Source organism: Cheilinus undulatus, linkage group 14, assembly GCF_018320785.1.
Source record: "Cheilinus undulatus linkage group 14, ASM1832078v1, whole genome shotgun sequence".
Taxonomy (NCBI): Eukaryota; Metazoa; Chordata; class Actinopteri; order Labriformes; family Labridae; genus Cheilinus; species Cheilinus undulatus.
This window is the reverse complement of record NC_054878.1, coordinates 1,001,424-1,018,151: the sequence shown is the minus strand read 5'-3', so window position 1 is coordinate 1,018,151 and position 16,728 is coordinate 1,001,424. Positions and strand designations below refer to the sequence as shown.

The 16,728-nt window shown below is 41.9% G+C and overlaps 1 protein-coding gene across 1 annotated transcript in view; it reads right to left on the bottom strand.

The window, feature by feature from the left end:
• The window catches only part of ptchd4 (patched domain containing 4), an 85,179-nt gene extending 84,678 nt beyond the window's left edge, over positions 1–501 (bottom strand). The window contains exon 1 of the mRNA XM_041805908.1: positions 457–501. Coding sequence (XP_041661842.1) covers positions 457–501 — 45 coding nt within the window. The remainder of the gene's footprint in view (positions 1–456) is intronic.
• Between the last annotated feature and the right edge of the window lie 16,227 nt (positions 502–16,728).

The following is a 16,728-nucleotide window of genomic DNA, read 5'->3' as shown; positions in this document are numbered from 1 at the left end:
GAGCCTCACTCATGCTCTTACATGACATCACTGTACCTGCAGGGAGAGTAGGAAACACTGAGCAATGCTGTTATGACAGACCTGCAGGATTTCAGCTTGGTACAACACACCTCAGTGTCATACTGCTGAGACTGTCTACGGTCTGCTCTGTAGGTTGTGGGCAGTTTTACCCTGAATGGTAAGAATGTCACCTCTCCATCTCAAACTATGCCCCCACCCCCACACACACTCACAAACACCCATTTCACACCACGCTCACTCTGTCAGTCTATCTTTTTTAATTGGCAGTTGGCCTTCTCCATGCCTGCTCCATCAAAGGAAGTGACAGTGGGCGGGGGATTCACACAATATTTCCAAGAGGAGAGAGAGAAAAACGAGAACAAAGTGTTACATATCTCTGCTTAAAAACACAATAAAGCTTTCCTACGGCTCAGTAGCTAGGATGGTTAACCTTACCAAGCAGATTGGCCGGATTCCATGTCTGTCATCAGGCACATCCATCTTTAAAGGCTTCAAGCTGATCTTGTGAGAATGATTTGAGGAGAACAAAGAGGTAGTAATGAGCGAGGTTTAGTTCTAGTGGCTGCTGTCGATGTAGCCATTAGCTTGGATGAAGCTTTAGCAGCAATCAGATCTGAATAGCATTTCTTTATTGAAAGACGAGCAAAGACCCACACTAGAAACTTTTCTTGGCTCAGAAGGCATTTTCTCTTCTCCAGAAAGGCCTTGGCATCCGTTTTATCCAACAGCTCCACTGTTTCATAACCTATAGCTACTTTCACACTGCCTCTCTTTTCCATGTTTGTTACGCCTTCGTTCCCAACGCCGTTCTGTATGAGAGCAACCGTGGACCTCCAACTCAGAAACATGGAGGAAAAAAAAGTCTATTGGATCTAATCGATCAAAATGAACGTTCGTGCTATTTTCCCCGTATTTCATCTAGAAAACACAAACCGAACCGATCCAGAGTTTCGATTTTCATTGGGCAGCGGCTGCCATTACAGGACGCCGGGGTGTGTGTGTAAGCTGGGGCGTGCACGGCTCTGTTCTCTGGCATTCCTTTACGCCTTTATTGCATCTCTGTGTAAAAACGGCGTATGACAGTGCCCACTTCCTCATTTAGTCTCATCGCTCTGATTGGCCCACAGTGAATGTGACTACAGAACTTTTGTCCAATCATCCTTAAAAAATGTTTTTTAAAAATCTTGTCCTTACCAACTATATCCTAAGCAGCTGATAAATGAAACAGTCTATCTGGCGTATCGGGCTAAAAGTCTCTCAACCAGAAGGTTCAGGCTCGATCCCATCATGATGTTACTCTGGACAAGACACTTCACTGATGATCTAGTTTTCCCCTTTTTTCTCATTTTTGTTAAAGCAAACACTTGTTTTGGTTCAACATTCAGTTTGGACTGAACTGAATCATTGTGAATTCTAATGAACCATCAGCGAATGGAACCGTAGTCCATGAATCCAAATTTGAATCCAACCTTCCTGAGAAGGAGAGATTCCCACCCCTCGCTCGTGATACTCTAAATGTGCCATCCCAGTTTTCCTCATGGTTGTGTTTATTTGAATAAATGGTGCCAAATCTAGTATCAGAGCATACTGACTGTTAACTTTCTGACCTTCATCAGTGTCAGACTGGATCTGCAACTCTCTGATAACTTTCATTTTATTTGTGCAGCTCCAACAAAAACAGTCGTGGAGCAGAGAAAAATGTCTAGATGTCCAAATTAGAGGCTTCTTTTGCTTTTGTAACATTCGGATTCAGTTATTTTACGTGAAAAGGAGAAAAGCACACATCAGAAGAACTCAACAGCTACTGCATGCTGGAATCCACATGTGATGTATGACTGAAATTTTCATGACCCATGTCCTCACCGTGAGGTGCATAAATAACACAGGTGTTCTGGAATGCCCTGCAAAGCTGTCTTTCTCAGGAAATATAGCCCCTCATTAAATGATGCTGGAGCAGTCATTCTCCCTCTCATTCATCACTCTCAGTTGTTGCTACCGATGCAGCGCCACGCTGACGTAGCATTTCTGGAAGTGTATTAAAGGGGATTCCTCGCCGTTATCCTCCGTCTTTATACTGTACATTTGTCTTCTTTTCTGTCTTCTAGAGCAGGATGTATAAACTCCTGCCCCAATATTTGTTCATTTTTGTCTTATTCAAAATGAGACGAGTAAATCATCATCTCTCCCTCAGTATAACAGCTCATATTAAAATTGCAATGTGTCAAAACAATCAAATGTTGATGTTTTAAAATCTACTAAATAACTGTTTGTGATCATATAGAATGGTTTATTGCTTGATTTTTGAGAAATACATAAGATGAGGAACTCTACAATTATCGCCTATTATATCATAATCACAATATTAGCAAAATTAAATTCACAGTTTGACTATTTCCCCACACCGTCCAGCCCTTAGATGTCTGTGTGAGCGTTGCATCTCATGTGCCTGGTCGGGATGTGTCTCTTACACAGATAATGTGCAATTTAAGCCATTTCACATTTGCTAACTTTACTTCCTGCTCTCAAGGAAAAAACAGCATTTTTCCCACCCCTCTCCTCCTCCTCACATGTGAAGTTGTTCATGAACAGACCTGGAGGGAGGTGCTGTGGGAGGATCCCAGCCCTCTCTGTCTGTAATGAAGCAGCCTGAACTTTTTCTCTGTTTATTCCTTCATTCCCATTTACTTGTCTTGGTATCGCCCTGTCACACTTGCTTTTACCCCCACCCAATTTACCGTCCAATTCTGTGTGTCATCAAACAGCCCTCCGGCCCGCTCCCTTCCTTCATCACTCTGGTGGAGGTGACTCATTCACTGCTGTTGATCAATCTGTCTGGGTGAAGGTCATTGGATTTTCTGGAGAGGCTATCATTTTCCAGCGCTCACACTGGCAGACATTCATGGGGGAAGACTCTTAATAAAGAATAGATTGTCTCTCATCTGCAAGGGCCTCCTGAAAATGATGCAAATAGAAAGAAACAGAAGGAAAGGGAACAGTGTGAAGATCTGCGTCAGAAATGCATCTGCACACCAAGCATGTTTCCACCAGCAATGAGCAGAAATACTGCAGAGAGTGTAGGTAGATAGGTAGTAGGCAGGATCAGCATTGCCACCTGGAGCCTTACCTGTGGATGCATTTATGGTGAAACATTCAATGTTGTAGTTCTAATGATTGTAGAAAGCTACCATAGGCCAGCAGTTGAGCTCTAGAGATGAACAGTCACTGGTTTTAATGATAACTGTCATGACTTTTTCCGACAGTTATCATATTTTAACTACCATGACGACTGCTACTCTTTAATATCAGGGTGAAAATGTCCAGACAGCATGCTATGTAGGTGAATGAGGAAAAACAGTCGAACACAGAGCCTCTGTCGTCTCTTTTGAATCAAATTAAACCAAACTAAAGTAGCCTACCTTCAAATAAAGCCCAAACAAACTCAGACTGGAGCATCAACAACGACAGACGTCCCAAACTTTGGAGAAGCTGCAGTTCCTTCAAAATAATAAATCGGGGATGAAATTGCCTTGAAGAGCAGCAGCATGTGAAGACGAGTTTTTGCAGAGCTCCTGAGAGGGCGAACTTTATTTTGACATATAACTCTTTTGATCGACCCCAGATAGATTTGATCATGTGTAAACAAAGCTGTAACATCTGTACGGAGGAACTACAACGGTAAGTCCCATCGCTGGTAGCTTGGAAGGGGCCATGAGCAGAAACAGACAAAGAACAGGCCGTTAAAGCCACGGGTCCCCTAAAGCCTCATACAACGAGCCCAAAGACTTACCCGGGATAACGGATGCTATTGCTAAAAGGGAGAGCAGAATATTGGCGTGGATAGATTCGAGCACAAGGGACCGACATGGCAAAACAAAAGTCTCGATTTAGAAGACGGTCTGAATATGTATTCTGAGAGGTCGATGACCATGGATGAGGACGTTAGCCAGATGAAATCCAAGGCTGCTATGCTAAGGCTAAAGCTGGATGACCTGGAAGGATGGCAGCGCCGCTGTAATGCACGCATTGCTGGGATTAAAGAAGGACTTGAGAACAGTGGAGGCCAGCGACCCACAGATGCCGTCGCTAGTATGCTACAGGAGCTGCTAGACCCCGACATAGAAACACAAGGGCTACAGATAACATCAAAGAAACTAAACACACACAGAATCATGACAGAAATCCTCCAGAGCTGCCAGAACGTCAGGTTTGGTGTCCTCTTCCCTACGGTGCTTGGATTTCACTACGGCCTGGCCAAGATCAGCGGTTCTAAGACCCAGCTGCAGCAGTGGACTTTATCCGAAAGAACCTTAATAAACGTAAACAGCTAAGCTGGCGGCTAGCATAGGTGCTAGCTAGCATTACCGGCTAAGGGCTAATGGCTATCAGACCTACCTTGTTAAGATAAGGAAACGAGTTAAAAAGACGTTTTGTTGTTGTGGCTAAGCACTCAGGACTTTTCTGTTTGAACAGTCTGGTATGGGCATACATGTGTACAGTGTGAATACGTGTTTTTATTTTTTATATTTACATATATGTACAGTGCTTAACAAATGTATTAGACCACCTGTCCCAGAGACCATCCAGCATCATTAATGCGGACTCTTTCGTTTTCAGTGAGCTATGTGTGAGCCCAGTATTTACGTCACTGTTTCACCTGCATGTGGCACATCCTGCATGTGGCCTCTCTTTGGTCCAGATGATCTCTGTCTTCATAGATTTTAAATCCAGCCTGACTTTCTCATTAAAGTTTGATTGAACCTTCAGAGGAGCAGAGCCTAAATATTCAAATATTGATCTCTGGATGATATGAATCCGTGTATTAATTTAAAAAATGGAATCAATCTGAATCTGAGGATGGATTTTTTGAACCCAGTCTTCATAGATAGTGGACTCGGATTGATACAGAGCTTTGGACTGAAATATGACCTGTATTTCTGTTCCTCTTTGCCACCTTTGGTTCTTTTCTGTCAAACTTTACAACAAAAAAGAGGTTTAAAGCATGTGATATTCAAATCTATCAGACACTTAGAAAAACGTCTTAACAAAGTAGCCCTGTTGATGTGAATTTGATCAAGTTTTGATGCTTATTTTTAATGTTCGGCCTCATCCCTGTACTGCAAACTTGATTTAGAGCAGAGGTGTCAGACTCAATCACAGCAATAACTATAAACTGTCAAACTCATTTAACCAGTAATAAAATGTTTAAACAACTCAGCACTGATGATTAATGATTTTGAAATTTAAAAAAAAAAATAAAAAAAAAAGATAAGTTTAAAAGCTCACAATCTGAGAAAAGTACATTTATTAGTCCAAAAAGGTCAAAACATGAGATTGAAATTGAAAAATAATGTTTTTTAAAGGCAAATATATTAGAAAGAAAGTCAAATTCATGAAATAAAAAGTCAAAATGTGGTTCAAATTTTTAAATAGTGAGTCTAAAAGGACCAACTATGGGATTACGAATTCAAAGTTAGGAGATGAAAATATGAGATGGAATACAAAATACTTAGTGAAAAAGGCCAAACCTGACCAGAAAATTAAAATCTAAAAGCTCCAAATATTATACAGGAAATCAAAATTGTGAGTTGAAATGCTCAAAGTACGAATAAAAAGTCAGAATCCCAAGTTTGAGTCCTGATTGTAAGAGCAAAATGAAAAATGTGAAATTAAAACACAGAACAATTTCTGATTTTTTATCTAAATATTTTTACTCCTTACTTTTTCAGACTCTATGACTTCACAAGGATATCTTACATAATCGAGGATAAGTTCACAGTTTTATTCTTGAGGAAATTTGCAGACCTCAGACTGATGGGCCAGTTAGAACAGAAATATCATATGGTCTCTCAGGTTCCATGGGCCCGATTTGGCCCCCGGGCCTTGAGTTTGACAACTCTGATTTAGAGTGTTTTTAAAATCAAATTTGATCCATTTTAAATGAATATTTTTAGATTTTCAGCAACTTACAGCAATGCTGTGATAATAGTGATATTTGAGCTCATGATTATTACCTCCGCCAAGGAGGTCATGTGATCGGGTTAGTTAGTTAGTTAGTTAGTTTGTTAGTTTGTTGTTAGTTAGTTAGTTAGTTAGTTAGTTAGTTAGTTAGTTAGTTTGTTAGTTTGTTGTTAGTTTGTTAGTTAGTTAGTTAGTTAGTTAGTTTGTTAGTTTGTTGTTAGTTTGTTGTTAGTTAGTTAGTTAGTTAGTTAGTTAGTTTGTTTGTTTGTTTGTTTGTTTGTTTGTTTGGTAGCAACATAACTCAAAAAGTCATGGATGGATTTTGATGAAATTTTCAGGAAATGTTAGAAATGGCATAAGGAAGAACTGATTAGATTTTGGGATCACCGTCTGGATTCAGGAACTTTTTAAAGGATTCTGTACTATTGGGAGATAGGGCTAATGGCAGAGGTCTGTGCTCTCTGGGTGCTTCTCTAGCTGTGATATGGACTCTTCTGTCGTTACATCTCTAGACATGACTAACCTTATCATCGTCTCTAAGCGTTTAAATATGACACCACTGTGCCTTAAATGTCTCGTTTCAGCCTTAAAAAGGTTTTGTTCAGATGTTTTCATTCACTGTTCTGTGAAAACATGTATTTTTATGATTAAGCTAACCATCATTGTCAATCCACTGAAAGTTTCTGATGTTTTTCTGAACTCATTTTCAGGATTCTATCCAAACAGGAAGTAAAATACCCTCAGTTCCCAAACGGCAGCTGGCAGCATGATAAAGAATCCTTAAAGAGGAGGTATTAAACTTTTCCAATTTTTAAAACATAAATATAAAGTCACATTGAGGGTGTCCATACTTCACGTATGCAAATTTTCAAACCTCAAGATAAACGTATGTGGCAGAAACGGTCTGTTGGGAATCTCTCCGAGATTTACCCGAGATGAGATTTCGATGGAGCGAGCTGATGAGGTCACCACAATAAGATCTCCTGACTGGTTTGTCAGTGCTGCCGGCAAAGCGGAACAGACCGCCCCCCCAAGGCCTTTTAGCCATTTAGCCATTTAGTAACACAGTAACACTTTCCAGACAGATACGTCCCGCTCTATCCTTCACTGCTGCTGCTGGTTTTCTTCACCCTCTCTCTCCAAACTATCAGGATCAGACTCAGGGTCTAACACGTACGGACGTATATCAAAATTTGCCATATTTTACTCAGTTGGACCGGTTCATTCAAAAGTTACAAGTACTAGCATAACAACATAGCCACATTGGAGGGGGCGGGCACAAAACATTGAGTCCTGCCGCCGGCCAGCCTCCGGAAAACCGGCCAATCGAAAAGCAGGTCCGGGGGGGGCGGTTAAAGAGACAGCAGCGAAAATGAAGCGTTTCAGACGGAGGTTAAAATAAGGACGCCAGTGTGAGAAACATGAGGAGTTTTTTGAGCTGTAAACCATGTGAAGCTACTACCTGGGTATCAGAGAGATGTGTAAAGCCTTGAAAAAATGCACAATACCGCCACTTTAATTATTAACCTGGTTATTAACTCCGGTTACCTGCTGAAGTGCATATGCTGTCATATCTGTTGTTGGACACCAGTCAGTCATTTTGTACATGCGTGCTGCAGATGTCTTGATGTGTACTGTTGTTAAACACCGTTTCTGACATTGAAGCGTTTTCTTAGCCCCATCATGGTTTCAGACCATAATTCATCTAAAAGTCGACATCATAAATGACATCTCTGAGTCCCAAATAAAGACACTATCGCTTCAAATGATCCATATGGATTAAAATAGTTGCATTTTATTCATGTGTCTCAGAAAAACAGAGATATATAGAGTGCATTGATTTGGGATCAGGTAGTTTTACAGTAAAAATGTGTGCTTTATCTTAAAAATAGCTGAAAACAAGCTGACAATCAAGCAGCTACAGGAAGCTCCTGCCACTGAAATGTCTTTGTTCTCCACGTCAGCCCAGCTACTGTCTCCTACCAGGCTGAATCTTCTCAGCCATTGTCTTTGCTACGTTTGAATGGCAGCCTGATGACAAGGGAGAAACTACAAGCTGACATACTGCAGCTGTGAGCGAGCTTCTCAATGAAGATGCCTATCTTTTTGAGTCTGCCAGCATACACTATTCATGGCTAGTGAATGCAAAATGAATCAGAACTTCCTGCTTTTCTCCCTCCCATGCTTTCAAGTTTCTTTTTAGTGAATGCAAATCTAAAAATTTTCAGCAGTCTATTTTTTCTCTTGTTCCATCCCCACTCTTTTCTGGAACATCGATGGATCTCCTGCCTACTTCTTTCATTCCTTCTCTTACATTCTGAGCAGCATCTCCGCCCACACTCTCCTTAGATGCTTTCTGAAATCCTTCTCTACTCCTGAGCGCTTCTCTTGTTGATTTCAGTCTGCAGTGATATTATAATCAGGAATAATGTGAAAATGAAGAAGAATAAATAATGAGTCTGAAATCAAATGTCTCGTGTCAAAGGTCATTTCTATTAGGGCTACACAAGAGAATAATGAGTATTATTCTTTAGACTATTATTATATGTTACACAAGAGAATTATAATCTGAGAATGTGAGAATCTGATAATATGCAGCAGTGTTCACTATAACAGAGGCAGATACCGGGTACTAAATGTTTAAGTGATGCTCAAAGAACTGGATCTTTAATGTGAAGGATGAGAGCCGGATCTTTCTTCTCTAGTCTTTTACACCTGGGCCGTCATACAGCAGGTTCTACCTGCTCACTGGCTGGGCAGACAAATAATTCAGAAAATAACCACATGTGATTTTCATTTGTTAGTACAAGAAGAGCATTTGGAGTAAAGTACAAGCACAAAATAGTGCTAAATTTGTTTCATCTAATGAAGCCAATAAAATCTCCAGCCATGCTGGAGTCCAAAGAGCCCGCTTCTCCTGCTGAGTTGTGTCACGTGATCCAGATCAATAAAAACTTCTGTGGGCTGCTACGAGTGAAGGTAACGGCGAGGGAAAAGCAGTTGAGTTATGCTGTGATGACAGAAAGAACCACGTACGCCACAGAGCACCAGAGCAGCCAGTTAACATTCTTTAAATAATTCAGTTGCAGTAGTCTGTTTCAACCTGTAGAGGGCAGTTGCTCTGCATGTTTGTCAATCAAAATGATTTAAATACTTTAAAGTGTCAGGATCTGGACCCAGACTGATTACTAAATCCCTAAATACAAGTGTGGGAGAGTGAGTCTCCCCCTGGAGAGAATCTTTTATTCTAACTGCCAATACTACCAGATCGTTACGCTCTAATGTAGTGTGAACTGTGAGTGAGCATGTGTGTGTACCCGCTTTCATGGGTATAGCGGGGTGGGAGGACACGGTCCATCCCTAACGCTGTGACTGAGCCTGAGGAGAGGATGTTAGGATGGTGGAGGGGAAGAAAGCACGGACAGAGAGCAAGATGAGGCTAATAAACAAACTAATGATACCAGTACATTTACACTAACCATGTGTAACCCAGGTGACAAATCCTGTATGCCAGCCTTTCTCTCTACATCCATCTCCGCTCATGCATCGCGGGGTTTTTGTCTGTTCTCGTGGGATCTCGGCGTCAGTCCGGCCAATCACGGCCGTTCTCCCCGTGACGTCATGCGGTCACGTGACTTTACGCGGCCAGTCGCGTTTGGTTATTGTACCGCTGCGATTCAGTCTGGGAAGGTGCTGTGGGGAAGTTGGTTGAGAGTCGGGTTGCAGGAGCCTTCTAGCGCGTCCCATATACTATTGAAAGAGCGCGTGTCTAAGGCGTAGTCTGCGGAATTTGGCCAGGTTTTTGATCCTGATGGCGAGCTAAAGAAGGAGCAGGCCTAGAGCCTACAGAACCACTGGAACTGAGAGCACTGCAGAGTCGTACCTCCCCTGCTGGCCTGGTAGGGGGCTCTTTGCAGCCCACGGAACTCTCTCCCCACGCACACACACTGCCCCATTGGCCACCCAGCTAATCACACCTTTCACGAACTCCTATCACACTTACCTCCCTCTGGTCAACCGGTCAAACCCAGACGTGGGTGCCGATGAACTGTGGGTGGGCTGGGGTGATATTTTCTGAGCGGCTGAACTAAATTCATTGCTGGACTCTCAATATTTATTGCATTGCAATCGTTCATTGTGTTACCCTTGTATCTGAACTGAGCACTTTGTGTCTTCCTCGAATGGCCATTCGGTTTGTATTGTGTACACTGTGTATATATATATGTATGTCATTTACTAAATAATTTCTATAATATATGGTGCCAACCAAAAGCAAGTTCAGTCTCCTGCCACTCCCTCCTTGAGCCGAACTCTAGTCTTCTGGTCATTAGCCCATTTCTCGTCTAGTACATATTATTTTTGTCATACTATTACATAGGTTCTTACAGGTCTACACCTGCTACTCCAGAGCTTACATTTTAGTTTGTGACACAGCTGTTACACATGGTAAAAACACTGCGCATTGATAAAGAGAAATTACAGTTCATAAATAAATTAAAATCGCATAGATTTATAGAAACAAACCAAACCTCTGGTTCTCTAGATTTAGTGCGTTGTCTTCTGTATGGTGGCTTTAACCCTATCCTGACACCTTGTTAATCTTGGTTGCATTGTAATGATGTGAGCAGTAAATCCCTGAAATATAACGGCCTTATATTACTGTGTTAGCATCACTGAAGCTTTTATTTCCCATCTGTAGTCACGAGTTCTCCTCGTCTGTCAGCGATCCTTCTATCAAAGCCTTTAAAATCCAGATGTGGGACTCGTGTCTCCTCTCCACTTTGCCTCCTCCCTGCTCTGTCCCAGTTTTTCCGTGTTTTCGTCTTTACGTTCTCCAAGCTCTGTCAGAGCCAAAGAGGCGGTCTGATCACAAAGCTGCAATGAGCATAAATGTTGATCGTTACTTTTTTGTGGAGAAGAATCAGATCTGACCAAACTGAGGGACAGTTGCTTTGATGAAAGAAATGGAAAGGAAGCCAATCACATCTAATTTTACTAACGAGGCTCTTCACTGATGAGGATAAGTAAGCCAAATAAAATCTCTGAATGTAGGAACAAGCCGGAAGAAACAGTGAAAATTGTGGATTGAGCCCAGAATAACTTAACATTATTTATTAATGAGACCATAAATTCCTCATCATCATTGCAATGTTTCAATGTTTGACCACTACACGTTTTTTTTTTTTTTTTTTTTTTCCTCTAAATGTTTAAGAAATCTGAGTGTTGGAAACCAAAACTAGAGGTCAAGGAAATATGAAATGATTGTGAAAAATTAGGGAAGGAATAGAAATGTCTTTAGAAAATTAGAGAAGATGGTAAGAAGGAAAATAGAGGAGAATAAAAACCCACACGTTTGAGAAAGAAGGAACCTTCAGAGGTCACATTTTCCCTCTGGGACTCTGGTTCTTCGGAAACACTGGCTTCATATTTATCCACCGCACTCACTCTCTGGTCATTTTAAGCATGGCTCAGGCCAGTATGTCCAAAAATCGGACATGCAGATAAGTGTTAATAAGATAATCATTTTTCAACATTTTTTTTAACTTTCACTGCTTCAAATCTCTTCAACTACTTCAACCCTGACCACTACAATTTTTTTTTTTAAAAGTCAGTGTTATACCCTTTTTATGCCAGTTATTGTACACCATGTCACTGTTATTTTTTATGGTAAAAACACAAAACCCCATATTTCCCATATAAAATGAAAGAAAAACGTTTTAAAAATAAATACAGTCTGGGCAATGTCAGTGATACGCAGTAAAATTTACTTTGATGCATTGAAATTTTTTTTGTAGAGCTAAATTCCTATCTTTGGTTCCATCTGTCCTTGTGTTTCCATATTCTGGCCGTAGAGAAAACTGTTAATAAAACACTCTTTTTTCAACTTTTTCTTTTTACTTTCACTGACTCAAATCTCTTCAACAACTTCAACCCTGACCACTAAAAATAAATAAATAAATAAATAAATAAATAAATAATACATAAAAAATTCAATGTTACACCCTTTTTAGACCGGTTATTGTCCACTACGCCTATGACTGTGATTCAGTGAGATAGCGTCCATGCTAAACAGATGAGTCTATCAGAGCCAAAAACACGCAGATTTTACCATCCTTTTCTCCAGCCTCCTCCTCTACCAATCATATGTGAGCGAATGCATTTGTTCATGTTAGGTTTATTTTATGTACAGGCATAAAAAATCAGAGGAAATATGTAGGATATGAATCACAAACGCGCATTTCCACCTCTAACTAAAATGTGACCGCAATTACGCTCATTACACGCATATATAAATTTACTGCATATTTGAGATATGATATACTCTCAGTGGCGGACTGGCCATCGGGACATTTCCTGGTGGCCTGGGCGCCGACATGGCCTGCTCAGTGATTGTCGTGCATGATTTTTTAATTAATCCGTTGTGCAGCTCAGGGTATCTGCCTCCATGAAGCTCACACAGATTGAACAGCAGGCTCTCTACTGCAGAGTGCAGGCAGACACATGCCAAGTTGCGCCCCCGGACCCCTCCTCCCGCACCGGTAGTTCAACTGTTACGTCCCTCAATAAGCAGACGGTGCCAAGTTAGTCAGTTTCGCTGCAACTTTATTTCGCATAAGTACACAGGCTACTGTGTCCCTAGCTGGCGCCAAAACAACAAACATTACTTGCCGTGACTTCCTAGAATCTCGCTCGTCTCTCATCATGCGGCAAAGTCTCGCGTCTCTCTAATTGATATGTCCACTGACACTCCGAAAATCTTAGAACTCCGCCAACACTCACACTCTGAACTGGCTACATTTTTTTGACATTAACACTGGACAGTGAACCTGTCATGAACAGTCCATTACACAACATTGAAAAAATGAAGCAGGTAGGGAAAGGCTCAAAAAATTAAAAGCACTGGCTACAGACGCAGCCAAGTGCTGTAAAATTACTGACATGTTTGTCAGGTAAATTAAATTAAACACTAGTGGTGACAACAGACACACAACCTTAGCCTATCCAGCACGACTAGCTTAATGAGGAGGACTGGGCTAAAACTGACTTAATAAAACAAATTTTTTAAGTTTTAACAAAGGATATTGCAAATTTTAGAATATAGTTAACTTACATAGACACAACATAATGAGTTAAAAGAATATCGAAATCCTTGTATTATATTATTTCATGTAACCTTTATTAACCAGGAAAAATCCAGTTGAGATTAAGAACATACTGGTTGTTACATTAACAATAAGTGAATTTGAATAGCTTGGAAATTATGGGTGGCTTTTGGATTTTTCTTTACAAAGGTGGAGAAAGAAGCAGTGTCAGTGGTCCAATTTTTTACTAGTCTGGTACCTGTTACATTAAAATAGAATTGGTCTCAAGTTTAGGTGGATGATGGTGTACTGTAACCTATTTTATTTCATCTACTGCTATTCTGCTCAATGTGCAGTCTGCACATTAAAAGTGGAGTAGTAGATGAAACAGAATAATTTCAAATGTGACTTGAGTACAGGTTATTGCAACACAACAGAAACATTTATTTTGTAGGGAAAAGAAACAGAAAAAGCTGTGTGGGCACATGCGGAGCCTTTGTTTTATTATTTTACACTCTTACATCAGTAGGCGCCCAACCTAACTCACTCTTGGTGTTTTGCGTTAATCGGGTGGTGGTGGCCTGGGATGGTATCAAATTCCCAGCCTGAATTATTCTCCCAGTCCGCCCCTGTATATTCTTACCTATTGATGGAAAGGACCTGTGCATCCTCATACATGTCCATCCACTTGCTATGAAGTGAGGACAAAGTTGAAATATTGTCCAAATGTCCCCCTTTCTTAGTCCCAGACTGCAGAACCTGGAAGTAGCATTTCCGACTGTAAACACTCCACTTACGACATGTCCAGCTGTAAACATAGACGCAGATTCACACCTGAGCACACACGTAGGAGCACACAAACTTTTCCTTACACATGTAGCCCACTCTCAGACATCCATATCTAGTGGCACAAATTGTTTCATTTAATTCTGATGATGTTTAGTGGATGAAATAGCACTTCAGACACTCTGAGTCCATGGAAGAAATCCTGCATGCACGCTGCTGAAGGGGTTAAAATGATGCGCTGGCATTGCCTGCTGGATCACTGTGGAATGGTGAAATTTAGAGCCCTGGTGATCGAGTGACTGCATAGAAAAGGTTGCTGTATGTTGTTTTGGTGCCATAGACAGTCAAAAAACCTGTTTTTAATGGAAGTCTATCGTCCAGATTTTAGACAAACAAGGATGGAAGGAGCTATTTGGCATCAGTAGAGTTCTATGGGCAACACATTTTTTTCTTTTAATATGAAGAAAAAAAATAATTTTGGCCAAATTTGATGCCTCAATCTATAAAAATGTGACTATCAACACAAAAAAATGATGATAAAATGATGACTGTCCTCAAAACGGACATAGTGGGATCCAAGGGTTATGAAAACAACAATAAAGAATTAAATCTCAGAATGATCCGAGGCAGAAGTTTTGATTCCTTCATATTCTATAATTACTATTTCTATAATACCTTAGGAAAAACACTCTGATTGGTCTATTCTGAACTCACCTGCCTCACCTGTTGTGGGGGTTTGCCCATATGTATTTCTCTATTTCTACTAATTAAATGTAAATAAGTGCCAGTAACTGCAGGTTGGACAGAGGCGGAGTACATGGGGTATAGAAAAAGATTTCATCAGCCACAGCATCAGCAGCTTCATCATCAATATCACCTTCATCAGTATCACCTTCATCAATAGTTAACAGGATCAATATCCTTCAGTGTCTATCTGCTGCATGATTAAATGACTCTGCTGCCCTACTGGACTTCAGGTCCTCATCCCACCAACCGAGACCTCCAGAGGAGGAGAGCCAATTATCTTCAGGGCCTGCTGTGATGGACCGGAGGCCTCTCATTGGAGAAGTATGGTGGACTAGAGGAGGTAAGACCTGGAGAATTCTAGACCTGGAGGAATCTAGACCTGGAAGAGTTTAGACCTGGAGGAGTTTAGACCTGGAGGAGTCTAGACCTGGAAGAGTTTAGACCTGGAGGAGTTTAGACCTGGAGGAGTCTAAACCTGGAGGAGTCTAGACCTGGAAGAGTTTAGACCTGGAGGAGTTTAGACCTGGAAGAGTTTAGACCTGGAGGAGTTTAGACCTGGAGGAGTCTAGACCTGGAAGAGTTTAGACCTGGAGGAGTTTAGACCTGGAGGAGTCTAAACCTGGAGGAGTCTAGACCTGGAAGAGTTTAGACCTGGAGGAGTTTAGACCTGGAGGAGTCTAGACCTGGAGGAGTCTAGACCTGGAAGAGTTTAGACCTGGAGGAGTTTAGACCTGGAGGAGTCTAGACCTGGAAGAGTTTAGACCTGGAGGAGTTTAGACCTGGAGGAGTCTAAACCTGGAGGAGTCTAGACCTGGAAGAGTTTAGACCTGAAGGAGTCTAGACCTGGAGGAGTCTAGACCTGGAGGAGTCTAGACCTGGAGGAGTCTAGACCTGGAAGAGTTTAGACCTGGAGGAGTTTAGACCTGGAGGAGTCTAGACCTGGAGGAGACTAGACCTGGAAGAGTTTAGACCTGGAGGAGTTTAGACCTGGAGGAGTCTAGACATGGAAGAGTTTAGACCTGGAGGAGTTTAGACCTGGAGGAGTCTAAACCTGGAGGAGTCTAGACCTGGAAGAGTTTAGACCTGGAGGAGTCTAGACCTGGAAGAGTTTAGACCTGGAGGAGTCTAGACCTGGAGGAGTCTAGACCTGGAAGAGTCTAGACCTGAAGAGTTTAGAACTGGAGGAGTCTAGACCTGGAGGAGTCTAGACCTGGAAGAGTTTAGACCTGGAGGAATCTAGACCTGGAGGAGTCTAGACCTCGAAGACTTTAGACATGGAGGAGTTTAGACCTGGAGGAGTTTAGACCTGGAGGAGTTCAGACCTGGAGTAGTCTTAACCTGGAGGAGTCTAGACCTGGAAGAGTTTAGACCTGGAGGAGTTCAGACCTGGAGTAGTCTTAACCTGGAGGAGTCTAGACCTGGAAGAGTTTAGACCTGGAGGAGTTTAGACCTGGAAGAGTTTAGACCTGGAGGAGTTTAGACCTGGAGGAGTCTAGACCTGGAAGAGTTTAGACCTGGAGGAGCTTAGACCTGGAGGAGTCTAAACCTGGAGGAGTCTAGACCTGGAAGAGTTTAGACCTGGAGGAGTCTAGACCTGGAGGAGTCTAGACCTGGAAGAGTTTAGACCTGGAGGAGTCTAGACCTGGAGGAGTCTAGACCTGGAAGAGGGTTAGACCTGGAGGAGTTTAGACCTGGAGGAGTCTAGACCTGGAAGAGTTTAGACCTGGAGGAGTTTAGAACTGGAGGAGTCTAGACCTGGAAGAGTTTAGACCTGGAGGAGTCTAGACCTGGAGGAGTTTAGACCTGGAGGAGTCTTAACCTGGAGGAGTCTAGACCTGGAAGAGGGTTAGACCTGGAGGAGTTTAGACCTGGAGGAGTCTAGACCTGGAAGACTTTAGACCTGGAGGAGTTTAGACCTGGAGGAGTCTAGACCTGGAAGAGTTTAGACCTGGAGGAGTCTAGACCTGGAGGAGTCTAGACCTGGAAGAGGGTTAGACCTGGAGGAGTTTAGACCTGGAGGAGTCTAGACCTGGAAGAGTTTAGACCTGGAGGAGTTTAGACCTGGAGGAGTCTAGACCTGGAAGAGTTTAGACCTGGAGGAGGGTTAGACCTGGAGGAGTCTAAACCTGGAGGA